The following is a 23,016-nucleotide window of genomic DNA, read 5'->3' as shown; positions in this document are numbered from 1 at the left end:
TCTCCACTCTAGTCCTCTGTGGCTATGTCACTGACTCTGGGCCCAAGAGTCCCCAGGTCTTGCCACACTGCTGGCCAACCAGGTCTCCACCAGGGTTCACAGGAGTCTGTTAAACGTTGTAGGGCATAGCTCACAGCTTCATTGCTGTTTTTCCCTTACTTCCCCTTATCTGTGACGAATGTGTTCACCAATCAGAATGTGTATTCCCGTTGAGTCTTGGAAGGGGGTTTACTCTGAGGGGACCCAACCACTTGCCTTGATGTCTCCTGGGTGAGCAACTTGCTTGTTGTAGTAATCAGTCGGTCTGCCTATAACTGTTTTGTATTTTTCCTGTCGGTCTTACTTTCAAGACGTATCTTCTGTTCTTCTAGCCACTCCAGGTTGGTCTGCTTGTCCTTTCAAGTGGAAATTTCCCTTCTCTGAAGATTCTGGATGTGGTTTAGGATTCCACCTATAGTCTTATGTAATGCAGAGGCTCTGCAGGAAGCCTCCTTCCCTGGGTACATTGTAGCCCCATTTTAGGTATTCCAATCAGTTATAGGCAGAAGACAGACTTAATAAGCTTTCTATGGTGATATTTCTGGCTATTCCTTTCTCTCCCCCTCAAGTGTCTATTTTATAATGGTATGCCAGGGATACCAAGATTGAAAAGACAGCTAAGCATCTTAACATTATTTCCCCCCTTTTCCCCATTCCAACCATGTCTCAATCCCTTATCCCAGAGCCCTGTTGTTCCAAGGTTGTGCATACGTCATTATTATTTAAATAAATAATAAATTTAGTCCATGTAAACCTGCCTAATTGTTCTCCCATACGCCTTGTTCTTCCATTCCCCTCCCCCTTCTTGTATATTGCCCCCTCCCCTTCCTAGCACTCAACCTATCCTGTGTCTATTCCTTACCCTGTGCTCCACCTTCCCCTCCCTCCCCTCACTTCATCCCCCATATCCCAGTAGCCAGCAAAGAATCCCCCCCTTCCCTTTTAGTATGGGTTCTTTTCCTTAGTCTTTTACAGTAGTGGTCCTATGCAATATTTCTCTTTTTGTGACTCATTTCACTCAACATAATGTCCTCAAGGTTCATCCATGTTATGCGGTGGCTTGCAGCCTCCTTGTTATTCTTCAAGGTAGCATAATATTCCATTGTTTATTCATTGCTCAATTGATGGGCACTTTGGCTGTTTCCATCTTTTTGCTATTGTAAATAGTGCTGCATATATAAACATTGGTGTGCATATATCTACTCGTGTTAAGGCCTGTATTTCTTGTGGGTACATACCAAGTAGAGGAATTGCTGGATCATAAAGTATTTCTATTTCCAACCTTCTGAGGAAACGCCATATTGCTTTCCAGTTTAAAAGCTTTTTGAAATGTAAGAAATACCAGAGAGGTTCAGGTTGCTACTTTATGAAGTTATAACCTCTCTGGGGTTTGGTAAAGCAGGTGGGAAGTTGGAGGTCTTAATTATTGTGAATGAAGGAAATGGTACAAAAGCATGAGAACTGACACTTTTAATGAGAGTTGGGTAATGGAATTATCTCTTGGCTGTTACTCATCCACTCTAGTAGCTGTTAAATCCCTGTATGATTTTTCCAAACACCTTTTCTTATTCTAGCCCATGTCTCTTGGTTCCTACTGGCCACTTGCACTTCACTGCCCCATCTTTAAATTCAAGTTTGTGGAGAATTCCCCCAAACTTCCCCCCCAAAATTCACACTTTCTGTGAAGAATATTTTCCTGGATTTTTAATTCTTGCACGTATCAGTTACCAAGTCTTACAGTTAGCTTTCTTACCCCATTCTCATGGGCATCACCTGAATCCAGAAGTACATAGTCAGTAAGTCCTTGCAGTTCAGGTGGCACAGGCCGCTATTTGCCTGCCCTGTGCCAGTCAGTGCCTAATTAGGTCATTATATAGTGTAACTAGATAGCTGCCATTCAAGCTGATTTTGACTCGTGGCATGATAAGCCACCATGGACTCCAACATGGGTGAAACAGAACGAAACGCTGCCTAGTCCTGCGTCAGTCTCATGATGGCCGCCATGTTGACTGTAACCCATGACAATGGAATGAAGAATGGCCTGGTCCTGTGTCGTTGTTGGAGTTCATTATTGGTGCCACGTGCCAGTCCATCTCACCCTCGCTGATCCTCTGTTTCACCAAACATGGCACCCTCCTCTAACAACTTTAGGTGGGACAGTGCTGTTGTGGTCCACAGGTCGCCACTGCCTAACTGCCGGGCCTAGATCAGCAAGCCTGCCTTCCTAGTCTGCATCAATCTGGGCGCTCCCTTGAAACCTGTATTCCGCAGACAGCCCTGTTGGGATACGCAGTGTCCAGCACCATGGCAACTCACAGGCTTCCACAGTACCCACTGACCGCTGGTGGGGAATTCTTTTTAAAGCCCCATTCATTTTCAGAAGGAACTCTTGTTTGGGCCGTAGTTTTGTGTTCCCCACTTTGTGCTGTGCAGACTTTGGGTTCATCTAGCGTTAAACATCCTGGTACCATACTGCTGGCTGTTACCCTTTCTATTTTCTCACACTCTCTTTTTTGCTTGTCTGAGTCTCACCTTCCTCACAAAAAGAACTGTTCTTTTATCACTCAGCATTTGCAGTCTTACATTGTTATTTTGAATTTGAGGATTTGGCTTCAAGCTCCCCAGCCAGATCATAATCTCCTTCAGGATAGCGACTCATCATATAGACAGACACTCAACTAATTCGTTGGTATAATCTGCCTTGGAACCAACTTAGGCGCCAGCCAAATATCTTATCTTTGGCCTTGTCAAATTGAACCTAAAGTCTTTATCACTCTGGGGTTCCTTTAAGCACCCTTTTGAGATTTTTTTAACGTTGATCTTGGGTTTTGTTTTATTTGTGTGTATGTTTAGACTTTTCCTCTCTTCTAATTCATAATGTGAGATACATTGGCCTCTGTTACTTTTCATGAAGAGTCACACACTTCTCTCACAAAGGACAGACTTGGAATAAAGACTTTGTCACCCTTGTGTGAATTTCTTGGTCATTTGCATAAGAGTGTTCCAAGTCTTAAATAACCGCTTGGAACCTGACAAGGAGGGTATTGCAGCATTAAGTGTACCCAAGTTGTGACAGTTGTCACTCTGTGCACTTCAGAGATGATCTAGTTGATTTCTAACTGCTTGAACAGGTTGCCCACCTTCCCCAGGCTGCTCATTCAGTTGGGGATGCAGCCTGTTCGGACTGTTCTCTGGCTAGGTCTGTTTGTCGCTGTTTTGTTAAAACCGTAGGTGTCATCGGGTAGGCCTTCAGGCCTATAACAACAAATACTGTTTTTCACACGTGACTCTGGGGAGTCTGGCTGTGGAAAGAATGCTGTATAACTAAGGAGTGCTGAAGAATGCACAGTCACCAAAAAATGGTGAAGACATCTTTCAAGTCCAGCTTCACCTCATCAACCCCTCTGTTCTTATCTCTCACCAGCTCCTCCATTCTTGTATCTCTGCTCATACTGTCCAGACAGCCGGTCCTGATGCTGCTTGCTACCCGCAGGGATTGTCTGCTAGTTGCCAGATCTTTGACTGGGTCCTGGGGATACAAGGAAAAATAAGGCAAAATCCGTTTGGGCCAGGAACCTCAGTCCCATAACAGGAGCAATGTGTGCAAACAAATTTTTTCACATAGAATGATAAGTGATAGAAAGGTGCCCAGGGAGCCCCAAACAGCCTCAAATCCAACTCTTGAGGACCATTTTAAAGGTATGGTATAGCTTTCTTGGGTTGCCTGTGTGCTTCTCCCTGGCATGGCCCTCAGAGGGGCTTAAGTATGTCCCTCTCCCCTACCAAAGGTGCTTCCTTAAAGGTATAGACAAGACAAGACCGGCTTCTGGTTCATCCTTGCATATGTACGTCTCAGTCCCTATCACAGTGCCTTGCACATTTTAGACTTATTTATACTCTGCCTAATTCTAAAAAAAGAAATTGGGGTGGCATGTAAAGATACACCCAGTACTAAGTGATAAAATATAAAATAATTTAAGAATTTAGGGCTGGGAAGTGAAGTCAGTGTGGGTGGAAAAAAGAATGAAATTAGAGGTAAAGCTAATATTCAGAAGACGCGTCGAAAGTTCTGTTGTTTGCTTAAGGAGAGCCATGGCTTCGGCCCTCAGTTCCATAGCAGCTGTAGCAAGGAGGGAAACAGTCATTTCTATGCTTCATGGAATGGGCATAAAAGAAATGTGGGGGAACAAAACTTGTAATGACTCCCAAGAACCAAGAAATTACTCTTAGGGGAGCTCATTGCAAAAGCACTGTGATGTTGTGCAATAATCCCAACAATGACAAACAGTGATTTTTACATGGCTGTTTCAGAGGATGCTTCGCAGAGTGGGCATAGTTTGACAGAAACACTTCTGCAAAGAGCCAGAGCTCAGCGGGGCCATGCTTCCTTCAAGCAGTCTCTTCCATAAATATTACAGTTTGTTGTTGTTAAGTGTTGTCGAGTCAGTTCCGACCCATAGCGACCCCGTACAGGGTTTCTGAGGCTGTAAATCTTTACGGGAGCAGAATGCCTCATCTTTCTCCTGCGGAGCGGCTGGTAGTTTTGAACTGCTGGCCTTAAGGTTTACAGCCCGATTCGTAACCACTACACTACCAGAGCTCCTTAAATATTATAGTTAAGCCGGGGATATTCTCTCTACCTCTGGACTTCTAACCACAAGATTGGCAGTTCAAACCCACCAACCACTTCGTGAAAACCTATATAGGTTCTCTATGAGTTGGAACAGACTCAATGGTACTTAATAACAAGCTGACTGGACAGCACTTAATACCAACAAGAGGCAAAGTTGACATCTTTAGTAAGTGGTTGTTAAATGCTGTTGAGTCAGTTCCTAATGTGTACAACAGAACTAAACACCCCGAGCGCTGCACCCTCCTCACACTTGCTGCTACACTTGAGCCCATTGTTGCTGCTTGTGCCAATCGATCTCACTGGGCAGCTCCTCTTTTTTGCTGTCCCTCTACCAGGCAGGATGTTCTTCTCAAGGGACTTGTTTGTCCTACAATTTCCAGAGTATGAGAAATGAAGTCTGGCCATCTTGGCTTCTAAGAAGCTTTCTGGTTGTACTTCTTCCAACCCTGATTTGTTTGTTCTTTTGGCAGCCCATGGCACTTTCAATATTCTCCTCCAACACCGTAACTCAAAGGCATCAATTTGATAGTTTTCCTTTTTCATTGTGCAAATTTCACATGCATATGATGCTGTTGAAAATATGGCTTGGGTCAAGTGCACTTTAGTCCTCAAACTGACATGTTTGCTCTTGAACTCTTCAAAGAGATGTTGTGCAGCATATTTGCCTAATGCAATATGTTGTTTGGTTTCATGACTGCTCTTTCCATGAGTGTCGATGGTGGAGCCAAGCAAAATAAAGTCTTTGATATCTTCAATCCTTTCTCTGTTTATCATGATGTTATTTATTGATCAAGTTGTGAAGATTTTTATTTTATTTACATTGAGGTGCAACCCATACCAAAGGCTGTGGTCTTTGATTTTCATCAGTAAGTATTTTAAGGCCCCTTGACTCTCAGAAAGCAGTTGTATCATCTGTATATTACATTATTAATGAGCCTTTCTCCAATCTTGATGCCACATCGTCATATAATCCATCTTCTTGGATTACTTGCGTAGCAAGTATGGTGAAACAATACAACCCTGGCACACACTTAGCTGATTTTAAAACATTCAGTGTCCCCCTTGTTCTGTTTGAATGATTGCCTCTTAGTCTGTGTACAGGTTCCTCATGAGCCTAATTAAGTGTTCTGGAGCATTCATTCTCAATTTTGCCCATAGCTTCTTATGATCCACACAGTCTAAAGCTTTTTGCATAGTCAGTAAAACACAGGTAAACATCTTTCTGGTGTTCTCTGCTTTCAGCCAAGATCCGCTGACATCAGCAATGATATCCCTTGTTACATGTCTGAATCCAGATTGAACCTTTCCTGTCAGTGTACTGTTAGAATATTAATGATAGCACATGCAAGTAAAATGTCTGATGATTTCCATATTCCATTGGATCACCTCTTTTTGGAATGGATACAAATATTGATGTCTTCCATTCAGTTGGCCAGGTAGCTGTCTTCCATATTCCTTGACATTTCATAGGTGAATGAGTGCCTCCAGTGCTACATCAGTTTGTTGAAAGATTTCAGTTAATAGTCTATCAATTCTCAGAGCCTTGTTTTTTGCCAATGCCTCCAATGCACCTTGGACCTCTTCCTTCAGTACCCTTGGCTCTTGATCACATGCTACCTCTTGAAGTGGTTAAACATTGACCATTTCTTTTTGGTATAGTGACAAGTTGAACTAGTTTGTTTTCTTGACTATAAAGGCTCAAGAGCACAGTATTTTCCTCATTTAAAAAATATATATATGAACCTTCTGCAGCACAACAATATATGTGTGGTTAGATGCATAGTGGAATCCACCAAGCTGTACAGCATCATTTTAGATGCCCATTCTTTAAGCCAGATGTTACTGCACCTCTACTATGACCACTTAAAAAAACTTAATGAAATAGCCATTGAACTTCTAACATTGATCATTGTGGAGTCTGAAGGCTAGTGCAGAGTGGGAAATAGATGTAATGAGCAAAAAAACCTCTAAATACCCTCATAAGTCAAAAAAGTGTTGCTTCAAATCACAGAAACCTTTATTAAACAAAAATATCAAAATTCTGCCCATTCAATTTATACTACTTAAAAAAGATAGTTTTATCATCCTTGGGGGACTCAAATCATGGTCCTTTTAAACAAACATTCATGGAGTTTAGGAAATGAAAACAGTGGGACGGGCAAGATGTGGACTGTAGGGTGGGTGGTGGGGGCAGGTTTCCCAACAAAATTGAAATAGGGCAGCTCTTCCTACCCTCAAAAATGGAGACAACGGGAAATCGTAGTCGTCTTCTCAACAACGCACTTTGTGATTTTCTTAAAACTTAATCCTAATAAGTTCCCATGATTGTCCTGTGTCCTTTGAGAAAGTCTATCAAGGTAACCCCTTTGGGGTACCAAAAAACAGGCACCATAACCTTCTGATCTTGAATGTAGTGGACTAGCAGATCCCTTTCAAAATCACTATTCTGATTGGATCTGATTTTTCTTGAAGGCTCCCTAAGAAGATTATAAGACAAACGTATTACCTAGACAGCTTGTGTACAGCCATCCTCTGATCTCAAGAGAGGTGTTTAAACATGTTTCTGGAGTAAACTTGTACATAAACTGGACGCCCCCCCCCCCAGTAGCAATACTTTTTGACTTACCCTCATATCATATCAAAGCCTCTGATGCAGTGCTGATGGTCCATGGGAGACTGCCAGATCATACTACCTGTGGGAGTTCAGAAGTTAAGGCACCTTGATTGCATTTTGAGCTCTTAATCAATTTCTGCTTATAATGAGCTCTATTTCAGAGGACTGGTGTTGGACAGTCTGAAGACCTCTCGCTAAAGAGAATCGGCTGTTGGAATGAATGCCCAAATCCAGATTCTGACAAAAGACCTGGTGAGTTAGCAGATGTGGTTCAGCACACAAAAAGGCCAGAGGCCCTGTGATCAAGCAGGACTCTTCAGCTAGCTCTCTTGAACAGTGTGCCTTATTCTTTTAAACACATGGTCCCTTTTCAGAAACAAAAATCTCATACCCCTTTCCTTTCTGACACTGCCCCCCACGTAAGCGCGCTTGTCCTCACCAACCAGTAATACTTAATCTCGCTTTTTCATAAGTTTGTATTATAAAACCGATACACAGTTATTATTACATTAAATACGACTTTCAAATGCCAATATCCCTGTCCTGCCAATCTTAGGAGATTCTGGAATGCCACCTACTGGATCAAGAATCGTTTCTCTAGAACCCTTACTTTCAATTGGCCAGTTTATTTGGATTCGTAAGCTTGATTCCTGCTTTAATTCAAAGAGTACAGTTAGAAGATTTTGTGCTAAAGACTTTCATCAGGCAAGCAAATCAGCTAGCATCTCGCTTTGCTCAGCAGTGTCAGCCTGATAGCTATTTAACCAGAAAAGAGAAAGCTGGGTAGAACTCTGTCTGGAATTGAGAGTTAAGGTAGATGTGCTGGCCTTTCCGCTTCTCTGGTTACTCATGAATACCTGGGCCTAACACTGGCGGGGCAACAACGTAGCCTGACCTACTGTCCAGGGAATACTTGTTCTTGTAATGGCTTCAGATTTAAAGGAGGCATTGCTTGGCCTAGGTTCCAGTGCTAATAATGCTGAGCACTTAAAATGTGCCAGTTGCTCTGCGACGTACTTCACAATTTACAACAAGCTTTTACTCTCATTTAATTTTCTCTTTTTACGATAGAGAAGAAACAGGAGATGTTAAAGGATTTGTCCAGGGTCTCGTGGCCTATGTATGAGCCAGAACACATGTGTTTCCTTTACCATATCACAAAATTGGGTGTGATACCCCAGTCTTCTGCTATGTGGGATACCAGAACAGTGGATAAGGCATTCTGTAAGTCTATGGATGGTCGTTTGGGCAGAAGCATTGCATGCAAGGAAGGGAAATCCATATCCAGAAAAAGTGCCTATTCAGTAAGAGCAAAATGCTGCCCATTCCATGATGGAAGTGGTCCGGTGCAGTCAACCTGCTGACTCATCTCCCAAGGACTGGTCCCATACGGTGGACGCAGCGTTGGTCTCTGCCACAGGCCGATTGAGCACTTAGCAGTGGCTGGAGCTAAATCAGTCTTGGTGACTGAAAGTCCATGGTGCTGAGCCCATGGGTAAGTTCCATCCCTGCCTCCATCACCACATTGTTCGTGGGCCCATCAGGCAAGGACGGGAGAGGCCAGGGAAAGAGGATTACCGGTTTCCATAGAAGTGTCATCCCACCTGATGAGGTAACCCTTTAGTGAGCATTCACATGAGCCACAAACACCTACAGAGAGGTTATCTCAAGGAAATGGCTCAAACTAAAGGCTGACAAATTCCAAGTCCATGGGTCAGATGTCAGACTAGAAGCTTCTCCTGACTCAACTTCAGAGGCTAATAAACCCAAGACCAACAGGTCAACGGCAGGCTTCTGGCTATAGAGGTGAACAAATCCAAGACAGGCAGTGAAGACAGCAAGTTGCTGATGAGTCCCAAGATAAGCAGGTAAGATACAAGGCAGCTAAGGACTCACAGGATCTGCCAGCAATATGGCAGACTGCTGTCTCAAGTCCAAAGAACCAGAGGTCAGATGATGAGCCAGATGCACGATCCAAATGCAGCAAAAAGCCTTGAAGATTGCCTTCAGAGAAACATTTTGGGGTTTGGCAATTTCAGTTTCTTAATGGTTTAGGTCCTGATTTGGTAGTTAATCCCTATACGAGGGAACTTGAAAAAGTTCATGGAAAAATATCATTGTCTTTCAATTCCATTTTTCCACAAGTTTCTTAAAGCCCCACTCATATGTTCTGTCAGACTGAGAAATTAATTGTATCAGATATCTCTGACTTTCCTTTACGTCCCTTAAAGATAACTACTGTTTTCCTGATTCTGGAGTTTGTTCCCCATTCTGAAACCAAAGGGAAGCACCTAAAATATCCCAGGATATTTCTCTACATCTCTATCCCAGCCTTCTAGAAAGGAAGATCTCTGGTCCATGCTCAAAAGTTCGCCAGAATAGAGATTTTACACCATCCTGTGGCACTGTGGGTTAATACATTGAACTGCAAAGTCAGTTTGAACCACGAGGTCTGTGGTTCAAGCTCACCAGCTGCTCCTCGGAAACCCAATACAGGGTTGCTATGGGTCGGAACTGACTCGACCACATTTAACAACATTGTGAACGATGTTTGTTGGGTTTTGTTCCTTTTCACTAGGTTCATTTATGCCTGATTTAAATTTATACTTTCTAGATTAACATTAGGTAGACATAAGGCGCAGCAATCTGGTGTTCCCCAGTTCTTTAGCGTCCCTGCAAGTCATTCCTTTGTACTTGAGGTAATTCCTCTGTAAACAGGCATCAAACCAGTCTGCTACATGAGAGCAGTGTTGAGGAAAGAAGGAACATGCTTACAAGACTGTTTAGAAAGCAACAACAAAAAGATTTGGTTGCGAAGAAATGGTACTGTAATTAATTCCAATGTAATGAAAAAATAGCAAAAATATGTCTCATGTCTCCTTTATTTCAGGCAGTTTCTTATTTTAAAAACCATGGTGACATTTAGCTATTTTATTGGTGTCGGTGGTAACAAGAGTTGGCATTCATCTTTTACTACTTGAGTCACTTTGCAGTTTGCCCTGTGAATTTGCTCTACATTTTCTGTGGATGTCCTTGAATGCTGTGGACTCCTGGCAGGGGTGAAGATTGAGCGCTGAAGAACTCCCCGGCCCCCCGCCCTATGTGATTTGCTATGAGTGGATGAAGCTCCTTGGGCTTCCCTTGCCATCCCAGTGGACCAGGGGAGCAGGCAGGACATAGTTGAGCTCCTCTCGTTCTAAACCCTGGAAGAGCCTGCTGTCTTGGACAAGCCACCTTCTTCTCTACTCTGCCTCCCTTTCCCCTCTGAGGCATACCTAGAAGCAGGCCCTCTGTGGCCATGTTCCATAGCTGATGAGGGAGCTGCTCAGCTGCCTCTGTTTCTAGAATCCTCAGAAAGCCCCATTTCCTGTGTGAGGCTGACAGATAAAACAATCCCAAGGGCATCTGGGGTCAGTCTCAGAGCTTTGGTTGGAGCTGCGAACCCCAGGCTGTGTCTAGCTTAAGGATACTGAAACCCACCAGAGCAAAACTGGAAGGAACAGGATTTACCTACAGAAGAGAGGTGGACTCCAAATGCAGTTCCCACCCCCCTCCTCCTGAGAAATCTGAACCAACTTTGATGTTTACACTTAGGACAGTAAAACAGGAGTGGGTGTGGCTTAGGAAGAGCTGTGTCTGCCCTGCAAAACCTTGGGGACCCCTGGGCATTGTATTCCAGACAGACCGTGGAATCTGATTCCAACTCCATTACTGTGTGATGTCCAGGATAGTGGCAACCTCTCTCTGTCCTCACCTATAAGACGAGCATTTAACCTAACTTCTAGTCCTGGTGTGGCACGGTGAGTTGATGCGCTGAACTCTGCAAAGTCAGTTTGAATCACAAGGCCAGTGGTTCAAGCTCACCAGCTGCTCCTTGCAAACCCTATACAAGGTCACTGTGGGTCGGAACCGACTCGACAACACTTAGCAACAACTATGGAGTTGTGAGACACCTGGTGTGGTACTATAGGATCAGCACTAGACTGCGAGCCACAAGATTAGCAGTTCAAATGCACCAGCTGCTCCTCGGAAACCCTATACAGGGTCGCTATGAGTCGGAACTGACTCCCCAGCACAGACAACAACAAGCTTCTTTCAAGCATTAGATGAGGTTCACTGCCATCATGTTGATTCCAACACACCGTGGCCTTGTTCTGGGTTTCCCAGACTGTACATCTTCACAGGAGAAGAAAACCTCATTTTTCTCCGGCTGAGGGGCTGGTGGTATCGAACTGCCAGCATTATGGTTAGCAATCCAGTACTTATCCCACATCACCACCAGGGCTCTTTCCTTTTAGATGACGCACCCAATAAATACCAGCTCCTGTATGTTCCACTGAAGTCCTAGTGTGGCTCTGTGGGATAAACCACTGGACCACGAGGTCGCTTTGAGCCTCAAGCTCGGCAGTTCAAACTCACAAGCTGCTCCTTGGAAACCTGTACAGGGTTGCTGTGAGTCAGAACTGACTCGATGCACTTCACAACAGCAACAACGTATGTTTCCTCTGCGTTCATGGACCAGAGGAAATGGAATGTCTCTGTGTGATGAATGCAGAGAAGGGGGAGGGGGAGGCAGGGGGAATGATTATTATAGGAAGGTGTTAAGAACTATATCTGAATACCGTGGCTAAACAGTGACAAGAAAGCAGAGGTGTAAATGCCAGTGAGGGGGATGAGAAGTAAGGAGATTTAGAAAAAATCCAGAGTCAGAAATGGAGCATCCCTGTCTTGAGTGTCATGCTCCTGGAAGCTCTGCATGACAGCCAGCTTCTCGTGTAAGCCTTCCCTCCCCAAAATGCCTGTCCATGGAACTAGTAGGCCTTCCTGAGCTCCATGGATGATGTTGTTGTTGTTATGCCTTGCCATCGAGTCAGTTCTGACCCATAGTGGCCCTGTATAGGGTTTCTGAGGAGCAGCTGGTGAGCTTGAACCACCAACCTTGCAGTTCAAACTGACTGCAGTCTGACGCATTAGCCCACAGCGCCACCCCAGAGCTCCATAGATGGAGGAGGAGTAATAGCAACTGCTGCCATTAAAGCAGACTGGGCAGTAGGTCCTGCCATAACCACACTAGACTTCCAGGCAGGGGTCGGCTGCCAGCTCATCCATCATTTGTGGAAGGAGGGAATGTCACAGTGGCACCACGAGGTGGGTATGGGTCACACCCCCTGACAATAAGAGAAATTAACACCAAAATAACCCCAGGATCCGCTGTTTGGGCCGGGAGTCACTAGGGTTGGTGTGATCCGTCACCCAAGGCGATAGCTCATCACAACCAACCCCGTCACAGTGTGGTAACTCGTCACGCCTCCCAAGCATACCTGCCAGCCAGGGTGCAGGCAAGCTGTAGCACCCACCAGTGGATGGGGGGCACCCTGGCCAATGGGTAAGAGTAAGAACTAAGGAAGTTGGGGGTTTGCTGAGAAGGGCGGGCCTCACAGGAGGTGAAACAGCCTTGGGAGCTGAGGTGGCGGGGGTGGGGGGTGGAGGGGGGCGCCTCGAGCCAGCCCAACCACAAAGAGGTAACATGAGCTCTAGTGATGCCACTGGAGGGTCATCGTTGTCTTCTCTCCTGTGCTCAGCGTGGTGCTCGGAACGTTGCTGTTCCTAGGTGCCATTTAGTCTGTCTGTGAACAGTAGAGGAACAATGGCCATCGCGTCTGAGCCCATTTGTTAAAACCACTGTGTTAATCCATCTTGTGGAGAGTTTTTGCACTGACCCTTCACCAAGCACAATGTCCTTCTTCAGAGACTGATTCATGATTACACGGCCAAAGTACATAAACAGAAATCTTCCCTTATAAGGAGCATTCTGGAAGTACTTCTTCCAGGACAAATTTGTTCATGCTCCTAGTAGTCCATGGTGTAGTCAATATTCTTCCCCAACACCAGAATTCAAAGACATCAAATCTTCAGTTTCCATGCTCACTGTCCCGCTTTCACATGGCCTATGAGGAGACTGAAAACGCCAGAGTTTGGGTCAGATACACCTAAATTCTAAAGGTGATGTTTTGCTTTAAAGAGGTCTTTTGCAGCAGATTTGCCCAATGCAAATTGTATTCAAAGGGGGGTTTAAAAAGTGGAATAATAGAATTCAAAGATGGAATTTTTTTCATGGGTGTTGATTGTGGATCCAAGTAAAAAGAATCCTTGCCGTCTTCAGTCTTTTCTCTGTTTATCAGAATGTTGTTTCTTGTTGGTCCAGTTGTAAGGATTGTTTTATGTTGTGGTGCAATCCATACTATGATTTTCATCAGTAAAGTGATTCAAGTCCTCTCTGCTTTCAGCAAGTTTGTACCATCTGCATATTACAAGTTGTTAATAGGTCTTCTGAATCCTGATGCTGTTCTTCATATAGTCTAGTGTCTCCGATTGTTTGCTCAACATACAGACTGAGTATAATGAAAGGATAGAACCATGACACACACTTTTCTGTTTAATACCACGCAGTATCCCATGTTCTGTTCTAATGACTGCCTCTTCATCTATATACAGGCTTCACATGCGCACAATTAAGTGTTCTGGAATTCCCATTCTTTGAAATATTATCCCCAATTTGTGACAGTCCACACACAATCGAATGCTTCTGCATAGTCAATGAAATACAGGTAAACTTCTCTCTGGTATTCTCTACTTTCAGCCAAGATCCATCTGATATCATCAGTGATATCCCTTGTTCCATGTCCTCTTCTGAATCCAGCTTGAATTTCTAGCAGTTCCCTGTCGATATACTGCTGGAACCATTTTTTAATTTAGAAAATTTTTACTTCTTGTGATATTAATTATATTGTTCAATAATTTTAGCATCATTTCTTTGAGATAGGCATAAATATGAATCTCTTCCAGTGGAATGGCTAGGCCTTCCAAATTTCTTGGCATAGAGTGAGCGCTTCCTGCATTGCACTGGTTTGTTAGACTATCTCAATTGACATTCATTAATTCCTGGAGCCTTGTTTTACACCAATGCCTTCAGTGCAGCTTGAACGTCCTCCAGTACTATACTATGGTTCTTGACCATATGCTACCTCCTGAAGTGGTGAACACTGACCAGTTCTTTTTGGTACAGTGACTCTACATATTCCTTCCATCTTCTTTTGATGCTTCCTAAGTCGTTTTCTTTTGGGCCCATAGAATCCTCAGTATTACCACTTAAGGTTTGACTATTTTTCTTCAGTTCTCTCAGTGTAAGAAATGCCAAGTGTGTTCTTCCCTTTGGTTTTCTAACTCCAGGTCTTTATACATTTCATTACAATACTTGACTTTGTCTTCTTGAGCTGCCCTTTGAAATCTGTTCTTCAGCTCATTTACGTTATCATGTCTTCCATTTGCTTTAGTTCCTCAACATTCAAGAGTAAGTTTCAGAGTCTCTTCTGACATCCATTTTGGTCTTTTCTTGTTTGCCTTTGATTTCTTTGTGTATGCCCTTGATGTCATCCCACAACCCTTCTGGCTTCAGACATAGTGTTCCATATCTCAAATCTATTCTTGAGATGGTCTCCAAATTCAGATGGAACAGACTCAGGCCTGGTGAACTTGGTTTCATTTTCTTTAGCTTCAACTTGAACTTCCTTATGACCAGTTGGTGGTCTGTTCTACCTCTGGCCTTGTTTTGACTGATAATAGTAAGTTTCTCTGTCATCTCTTTTCACAGGTATGGTTGATTCGATTCCTAAAATTCCATCTGGTGAGGTCCACGAGTATAGTTGTTTATGTTGTTGAAAAATATTTTACCACTGAGTAAATTGTTGGCTTTACAAAATGCTATCCTGTAATCTCCTATATCATTTGTATCACCAAAGCTATATAGTACAACTACAGATCCTTTTTTGTTTGCAACTTTTGCATACCAATCACCAGTAATTATCAACGTTGCTTGATTGCCCATTTGATAAGCTTCAGACTACAGAAGTGGGTAAAAATCTTCAATTTGTTCATCTTTAGCACTAGTGGTTTGTCCGTAAATTTGAATAGTAGTTGTTTTAGCTGGTCTCCCTTCTTGTTTTTATTAAGTGCCATTGAGTTAGTTCTGAGTCATAGCAACACTATATAGGTTTCTGAGGGGCACCTGGTGGATTTGAACTACTGACTTGTGATTTTCAGCCCAGAGCAGATCCTACAGCGCCACACAGATATTCTATCAATTGACAGCATTGTATTTCAGGATAAATCTTGAAATGTTTCTTTTTGACAGTGAATGCAGTGCTGTTCTTGGTCATTTTCAGCACAGTGTTGTTATTTGTCCAATTCAAAATGGCCAGTAACAGCCCATTACTAATGCCTAGGCTATCCATCTTCAAGCATTCCATTTCATTTTGACAACTTCCAATATTCCTTGATTCATACTTCATACATTCCATGTTCTGATTATTAATGGTTGTTTGCAGCTGTTTCTTTTCAAATACCACATCATCAAATGTAAGTCCTGAAAGCTTTACTCAATCCACATCCTTAGGGTCAACTCAACTCTGAGGAGGCAGCTCTTCCCCACATTCAAACTAAAGGGCTTGTCTCCAGTACTTCATGTCTCAGACACTATTTACTGCCATCCATAAGGTTTTCACAGACCATTTCTGCTTTTCAGAAGTAGATGGCTAGGTCCCAGCTAATGTTTGGAGGAGGGAATATTGTTCTGGAGCAGGGCATCTTGCCCTCATCATTAAGTGATGCCACCGATCCGGAAGTTGTTGCTTTCTAAGAGAAGGCTGAATAGGTCCTCATCATGAGGGAGGCGGAGGGCTAAGCATGGTTGTTGCCGTTTGAGGTTTAGAAAGATTATATGCCTTGTATACGGATTCCTGAATCCCTGAGACAGAAGAAGTCTGCCTACTGCCCAACCGAGGCCAGGCGCTCACTACCAGAAGGTTGACAATCCGCACTCCTAGGTAGTAGTGGTGTGCTGTGGAGTCGGTTCTGACTCAGCGGCCTGTATAAGGTTTCCCAGGCTGTAAATCTTTATGGGAGCAGAAAGTCTCATCTTTCTCACGCAGAACACTTGGTAGTTATGAACTGCTAACCTTTGAGGTTAGCAGCCCGACTGGTAACTGCTCATAACAGAGGCAGAACTCCTTCAGCTGGTGGTAGCATCCTTATTCCACCATCTTTTACTATTCTGTAGTATCATCCCCGGCACTTACTGTGCGCCAAGACCGCATCGTGGGTAACTTCTAGACTAGCCGGTGAGTGAACAGGGTCAGATTCTTCCAAGGTGATGGGGATCTCATGGAGCCCCTCTGATGCTTCTGGCACAAAATGTGAGGGTCACATTGGAGAAGGTTCCTTACCCCCACTTTTACCCTTTGAAGAGAGGCTCAAAGAAGTGAGACCACTACAGAACCTGCTGGCCCAAGTCGGGTGCGAGTGGCAAGGAGGGCCGGGGGACGGCTTTGTCCTATGCCAGGCGCTCAGCCTGAAGTTGGTGGGCTTTGGCTGAGCCCCTGAAGCGGTGTTCACGTGTGGGACAGGCGTGCGGTGTGCAGGGCTCTGGGGAGGGACCGCAGCCCTCCCGGACAGACCCTCCAAAGGTGGCGAGCCTCAGACAGAATACCTAGCCAAAGGCTTGCGGGGCGAGCGCTCAGGCAGGCTCCGCCCTTGGAGGCGCGGGTTTAAAAGGAGGGAAGGCGCGCGCAAGACACTCGAAGGAGCAGCCGGGCCACTGGAAGAGCTGGGGAGGAAGTGCGCGGGAGCGCCCAGGGGACAACCATGAGCCGGCGGGCGGGGGGCGCTCGGCTGCTCGGTGGCCTCCTGCTCTGTTCTCTGCTCGCCGCCGGCGCCGCTCCTCTCAGCTGGGACCTTCCCGAGCCCCGGAGCCGAGCCAACAAGATCCGAGTGCAACCGCGGGGCAACCTCTGGGCCACCGGTAAGTCCTGGAGGACCTCCCTCTGTAGACCCTGTTTCCTTACCAACTATCTGACCACTACTCAGCCACGGACCCCCTTGTAACTGCAGGTGGGGACTCCGAGGTTTGTCTAATTCACTAGATGGGGAAGTGAGACTCAAACCGATGGGTGACTTGGCGAAGTTCAAAGCAGAGCTAGCTGCAGATTCTAGCTCCGACTCAGCTTGGTACCCTGACCTTTAGCAAGGCTCCCTGAGTACTGAGCCTTCATCGCCCCTCTGCTGTGTCTTCCTTCTGCACCCGACCTTCCAGATACCTCTTCATTCTCTATTTCCTTCCCTGTCCTTTCCCATTCCTCTTGGGCAGGGTTTCTTTCGGGCCCTGTGCCATCCCACCCTCCTCTCCACCTTCCACCCAGGGGGTCTTTGTGCGAGAGAGGGGGAGTTTTCCTGCGGGGGTGGGGTCCTGCACTCCGACTTTCTTGTGCCCTGACATCTCCTTTCCAGGTCACTTCATGGGCAAGAAGAGTCTGGATCCCCTCAGCATGTCCCCACTGGGGTCCACTCCTCACATCTCCCTGGGGGACCAACGACAGCAGCTGAGTCATGATCTGTTCAGGATCCTCCAGTTAAAGAAGGCTTTGGGCATGAGCGTTGGCAGTGGAGGACCCCACGCCCAGGTGAGCCTCAGCTCAGGCTGCCCCTGGCTCATTCACACGGAGAATGACCACTGAGTTCTGGGTTTAGAGCATGACTGACCTGAGCATCATGAAAGCCAACGTCCCAGGCTCTCCCAGGGCTCACAGGGGAATGATTTAAAAAAAGAATGCTGACCTCCCCACCAGCAAACCCCAGGGAACAACTCTGACCCAGTCCCCAGTCTGAAGTCACAGCCTCAGATTATCCAGCCACTTGCAGCAGAATTTTCCTCCCAACACCAGCTGTCCACTCTACTTCCTATGTTAGCCAACTCCCCCTTTGGTTTATCTTCTTTGTGCTTGTGGCCAGAGCTGGGATTCTTAGGAGAAGAGAAGAGTCAGTATTTGTGGTTAATGGCCAAGAAAGAGTCCAGACTGCTCCCCTTGACCTAGCTCATCCCCTTAAGTCATGCTGCCTCCATGACCTATGGCAGCAAGCTGGACATTCTGGACTGGGTTTTGCACTGTGGGGCTGGCCTATGCATTTTAGAACGTTTAGCAATATCCTTGGTCTCTACCCACAAGATACAGTAGCATCCCCTGATTTGAAACAACTAAAAATTTCTCCAGACAACCAAAAACATCTCCAGACCAAGGGTGGGCAAAATCACCCTTGGTTCCTTGATTGTGAACTATTGAATCAAAGTCCCAAACCCAGCCTGAGTTTCCTGCCTAGCAGAACAGTAGCGCTTTTCTCCCTGCTGCAGATGTTTCTCCACCATCCACTTTCCTCTCTGGTACTTACTGTGTGCAGAATACAGTGGTACTAAATGTGGGCTTTGGCGGCAGTATGCTGGGCTCCTAGCTCACTGCTGCTTCTTACTAGCCGTGTGACCTTGGAAACCTCATTTCATTTCTCCAAAGTTCATCATCCTCATCCATAAAGCCAGGATAACAATAGCCCTTGCTCTCATTACATGAAAACATTTTTGTTATTTGCTTAACGTGGTGCTTGGTGCATAGAAAGCATTCAGTAAAAGGGAGGTAAGTTCACTCTTATCAATCTGTGTGCTCCCTGGCAGTACCTGTTGTTGACTTCCCTTTGTATTGCTCACTATACCCAGCACATACGGCATGAATTTTGAAAGAACCGAGGTGGGTGGAGGAAGATTCCCTAAGGAAGACCAAACTCAGCCCCATCCAACATCCCTGACCCTCCTGATGCACAGATGTAAGGGTTGGCTGAGCCTGAAGGGAGATGATGGCACCTTTAAGGCTATTGATCATGAAGGCGTGCTGGCCTAGAGAGTCTCAGAGGAAGCAATATGCAACCCTGGGTTGTGGAGGCTTTAGAGTGGTGTCAGGAGCAGAGCTGAGAGTGGGGAGTGACAGCCAGATCCTGGGCCAGGGCCAGGCACTATTGGACTTCCATGATCTCCTTGAATTGTCATGACCACTTGTGAGGTTGGGGCTGTTATTCTGAGAAAATCACTGCCCCTTACGCCTCCCAGGGTCTTTGGGGCAAAAGATGATGGGGTACTTGCTTCAATTAAGAGCCTGCTGTGCCCACCTCTGAAGAAAGGTAGCACTTAGGAATGGCAGGATGCCCTCTATGTGTTTCTATCCAGTACAGGAGGCCGCTGGTGCACATACTGCAGAAATGATGCAGATAATGGGACAGACACAACGCCACAGCTTCAACTGTGTCCTCCCAGGCAAGGTGCCTAATGGCACCCTGATAATGGCCGCATCTGGATGCAGATCCCGGGATCGGAACTCTCCAACTCCATTACTGTGATTTCTGGTTGGAGTTGCCAGGAATATCGCCTGTTCAGACACAAATGATGTTCCAGCTTTATTTCTTGCTTCCCTGTTGAAGTTGTGAATAAAACCCTGCTCTTTATATAGAATGTCTGGTCCTCTCTTTCTAGTCCGGTTTGAGGGAATGGGAGGGAAAGGAGACCGGAGGGCTGTGTGTTCAGTGAAATAGGCTGGCTCTAAAAAGCCCAGAACATTCCATAGCACCAGCTTAACACTGACTCATTCACTCACTCAGGGAGCAAATACTCAACACCTGTTGTGTGCCAGGTCCTGAACTACAAGCTAGGTTCTACTCTAGCTCTGCCACCTACTGGCTCAAGCAAGAATAAACAAATCTGTGTTGGCAGAAGTACAGCCAGAATGCTTCTTAGAAGCCAGGACGGTAAGGTTTCATCTTTCATACTTTGGACATGTTATCAGGAGGGACCAGTCCCTGGAGAAGGACATCAGCCTAGGTAAAGTGGAGGATCAGTGAAAAAGAGGAAGACCCACCGCCCCGACGAGATGGGTTGGCACAGTGGCAGGAGCAGTGGGCTCAAGTGTCGTATAATTGTAACAATGGTGCAGGACTGAGCAGCAGCGTTTTGTGTTGTGCCTAGGGTCTCTGAGTTGGAACCGATGGGACAGTACCAAGCAACAATACAGCCCCTTTCCTAGAGCACACTGTGAGCTTCACAAACCTCATTTCATCCTCATGTCAAGCTTTGCAGCAAGCAAGTTCCCAGCACATTCAGGGGCGAGAAGCCAGCTCTCTGCCAATTTACTCCCTGTCCTTGCACACCTACCCCACAAGCATCAAGTCAGTTCCAACTCACGGTGAGCCCAAAGGGGGGAGTAAACTGCTCCTCAGGGTTTCTGAGACTTTAAGGGAGCAGACTGCCTCATCTTTCTCCCACGGAATGGCTGAAGGGTTTGAACCACAGACCTGCTGTTAGCTGCCCAACGCCTAACTGACCTTGTGCAGGGCTGCCAAGTTTAGCAAATATTTGGGAAATCTTATGTGAAAAAATTATTATTTGAAATTAAAATTTAACTTTTATCTGGCAACCTTGGACTTCTTCCTCTGTGGGCTAAAGATGATGTTGTTGTTAAGTGCTGTTGAATCAGTTCTGACTCAATTGATTCTGTTGCTGTTTACGTGCCTTCAAGTAGATTCTGACTCACAGGGAGCCTGTATAGGGTTTCCAAGGAGCAGGTGGTGAGCTTGAACCACTGACCTTGAGGTTCAAACCGACCTTGCAGTACAGCACATGAACCCACAGCGCCACATCAGGACTCCTGTTGTTAAGTGCAGTTGAGTCGGTTCCGACTCATAGCTGTATAGGGTTTCTGAGGTATAGCTGGTGGGCTTGAACTGTTGACTTCGTGGCTCACAGTACATTGTTGATCCTACAGCACCACAGCAGGAGTCCGGGCTGAAGAATTGTTATTATTGTTGTTAAGTGCCCTCAAGCCGTCTCCGACTTTTTTTTTTTTTAAGTTTAAGTGCCTTTACCTTTAAAAAAGGTTTAAGTGCCACTGAGTCGGTTCCGACTCACAGCGACCCTGTATAGGGTATCAGAGAAGCAGATGATGAGTTTCAACCGCCGACCACCTGGTCTTAAAACGGGCAGGTAGATGGTGCCTCGGGCCCGCCTGGAGTTGACATCTTGGAAATCCCAGATTCTACGTCATCTGCGTAGAGCTTTTGGCCCAGAGCCTCGGAGCTCTCCCAGCCCCGGAGCTCGGCTATCCTTCAACGCCCCACCCTCTGAATGAAGACCACGCCCACCGGCTCGGAGCAGGCCGCACCCACTCCTCGCGAGAGAGCCGTGCCTTCCAGGAAGGTTCGCAAGCGGAAGTAGCAGGCCGGAAGTGACAGTTGCTATGGAGGCCAGCGAGGACTGGCTCGTGGAGTCCTTACGCTTGTAAGTTTTGTGGAGTTGGGAGGCGGGGCCTGGGCCGGAGCGGGTCTGACGGGCGAACGGGCGCGGGGCGGAGGCTCGTAGGGAAATCTGGGGTGGGTCGAATCTTTGGTGGTGGCGAGGCTAAACCGTTGTGGAGGATTTCCTCTAGGCCTCGCATCCGGAATCTGGAAAATGGCATCTTTGTGTGTGCTCAGGATGAGTGAGGAAGTAGTAAGAGCAGAAGCAGAGTTTGTGAATGGTAAAAATAGGTGACTTTGTTTTTGAGCCGGGCTGTGAGTTGAGGCCTGAACACAAGTTCTATTGATTTCTCACATCAGCCCTGGGAAGTCGGTGGTATTTTAAATGAGTACGTGATGTGGCGCTATAGGTTCAGCATCGGGCTGTGAACCACTGGGGCAGCAGTTCAAACCCACCAGCTGCTCCTCGGAAACTATACAGGGTCGCTGAGTCGAAACCGACTCGACGGCACTTTACAACAACAACAAACCGAGTTTTAGGAAGATTAAGTGACTGGGAATCTAAAGACCAGATTCTGTGGTCCCAAGTCGGTCTGACTCCACAGCCTCCGCCCCTATCTACTGAATCGTGCTGTTATCTCAGAATTCTTTGACAGTGAACTGATGTACACTCTCTGACTTTGTCCCTATCATGCAGGTACCAGGATTTTCACGCATTCGACCTCTCAGGAGCCACTCGAGTCCTTGAATGGCGTGGTGACAAAGGTGATGGATTGCTGTTGATTCAACAGCACTTAACAACAACATCATCTTTAGCCCACAGAGGAAGAATTCCAAGATTTGCCAGATAAAACTTAAATTTTAATTTCAAATAATAATTTTTTCACATAAGATTTCCCAAATATTTGCTAAACTTGGCAACCCATTTCTCAAGTCCGGATTTGGATGTTAAGCCCGGAAGAAACCAACCCCCTTCTCTGAGAGCCTGAGGGCCTCCTAGTCATTTGTAGGCTTTTAGGCGTTCTTGTGTGGCTCTCCAGGATAATGCACTGGAACCCCAAGGTTCATTTGAACTGCAGAAACTGATACAGGGTCGCTATGAGTGGAACCCACTCCACAGTGCTTAATAACAATAAGAAGTGTCTCTTCAGCATTTCGATTCGCCTTGTTCTTTTCCATCCCCTAATCCAAGTTTACATTCTGATAGGGCAGAATTTATCCTTACTCTAGGGGCACTGTAAGGAGCTCTGGTAGAGTAGTGGTTACGAATTGGGCTGTGATCCACAAGGTCAGCAGTTTGAAACTACCAGCTGTTCCGTGGGAGAAAGATGAGGCTTTCTGTTCCCCTAAAGATTTACAGCCTCAGAAACCCTGTACAGGGTCCCTATGAGTCAGAACCGACTCCACGGCACATAACAACAACAACAACTAGGGGCGCTGTAGGTTAAGCACTGGATGGCTGCCCTCAAAGTCAGTAGTTCAAGTCCACCAGGCACTCTTGGAGAAAGATGAGATTTTCTGCTCCGGTAAAGATTTGTAGGCTCAGTAACCCTACAGGGTTGCCATGAATTGG

General features: G+C 45.8%; 2 protein-coding genes across 2 annotated transcripts in view; both read left to right on the top strand.

Annotated features, from left to right (window-relative positions):
* The first annotated feature begins 16,985 nt into the window (after positions 1–16,985).
* LOC102829854 lies at positions 16,986–21,437 on the top strand. The gene is made up of 4 exons (XM_006867183.1): positions 16,986–17,142; positions 17,628–17,800; positions 19,392–19,552; positions 21,242–21,437. The coding sequence occupies exons 1-4, from the start codon at positions 16,986–16,988 to the stop codon at positions 21,435–21,437; spliced, it is 687 nt and encodes a 228-aa protein (XP_006867245.1).
* An 8-nt stretch (positions 21,438–21,445) lies between these two features.
* The window catches only part of WDR73 (WD repeat domain 73), an 8,728-nt gene continuing 7,157 nt past the window's right edge, over positions 21,446–23,016 (top strand). The window contains exons 1-2 of the mRNA XM_006867182.1: positions 21,446–21,486; positions 22,141–22,208. Coding sequence (XP_006867244.1) covers positions 21,446–21,486; positions 22,141–22,208 — 109 coding nt within the window. The remainder of the gene's footprint in view (positions 21,487–22,140; positions 22,209–23,016) is intronic.

This window comes from Chrysochloris asiatica, unplaced genomic scaffold (genome assembly GCF_000296735.1).
Source record: "Chrysochloris asiatica unplaced genomic scaffold, ChrAsi1.0 scaffold00101, whole genome shotgun sequence".
Lineage (NCBI taxonomy): Eukaryota > Metazoa > Chordata > Mammalia > Afrosoricida > Chrysochloridae > Chrysochloris > Chrysochloris asiatica.
This window is presented reverse-complemented; position numbering and strand designations above follow the sequence as displayed.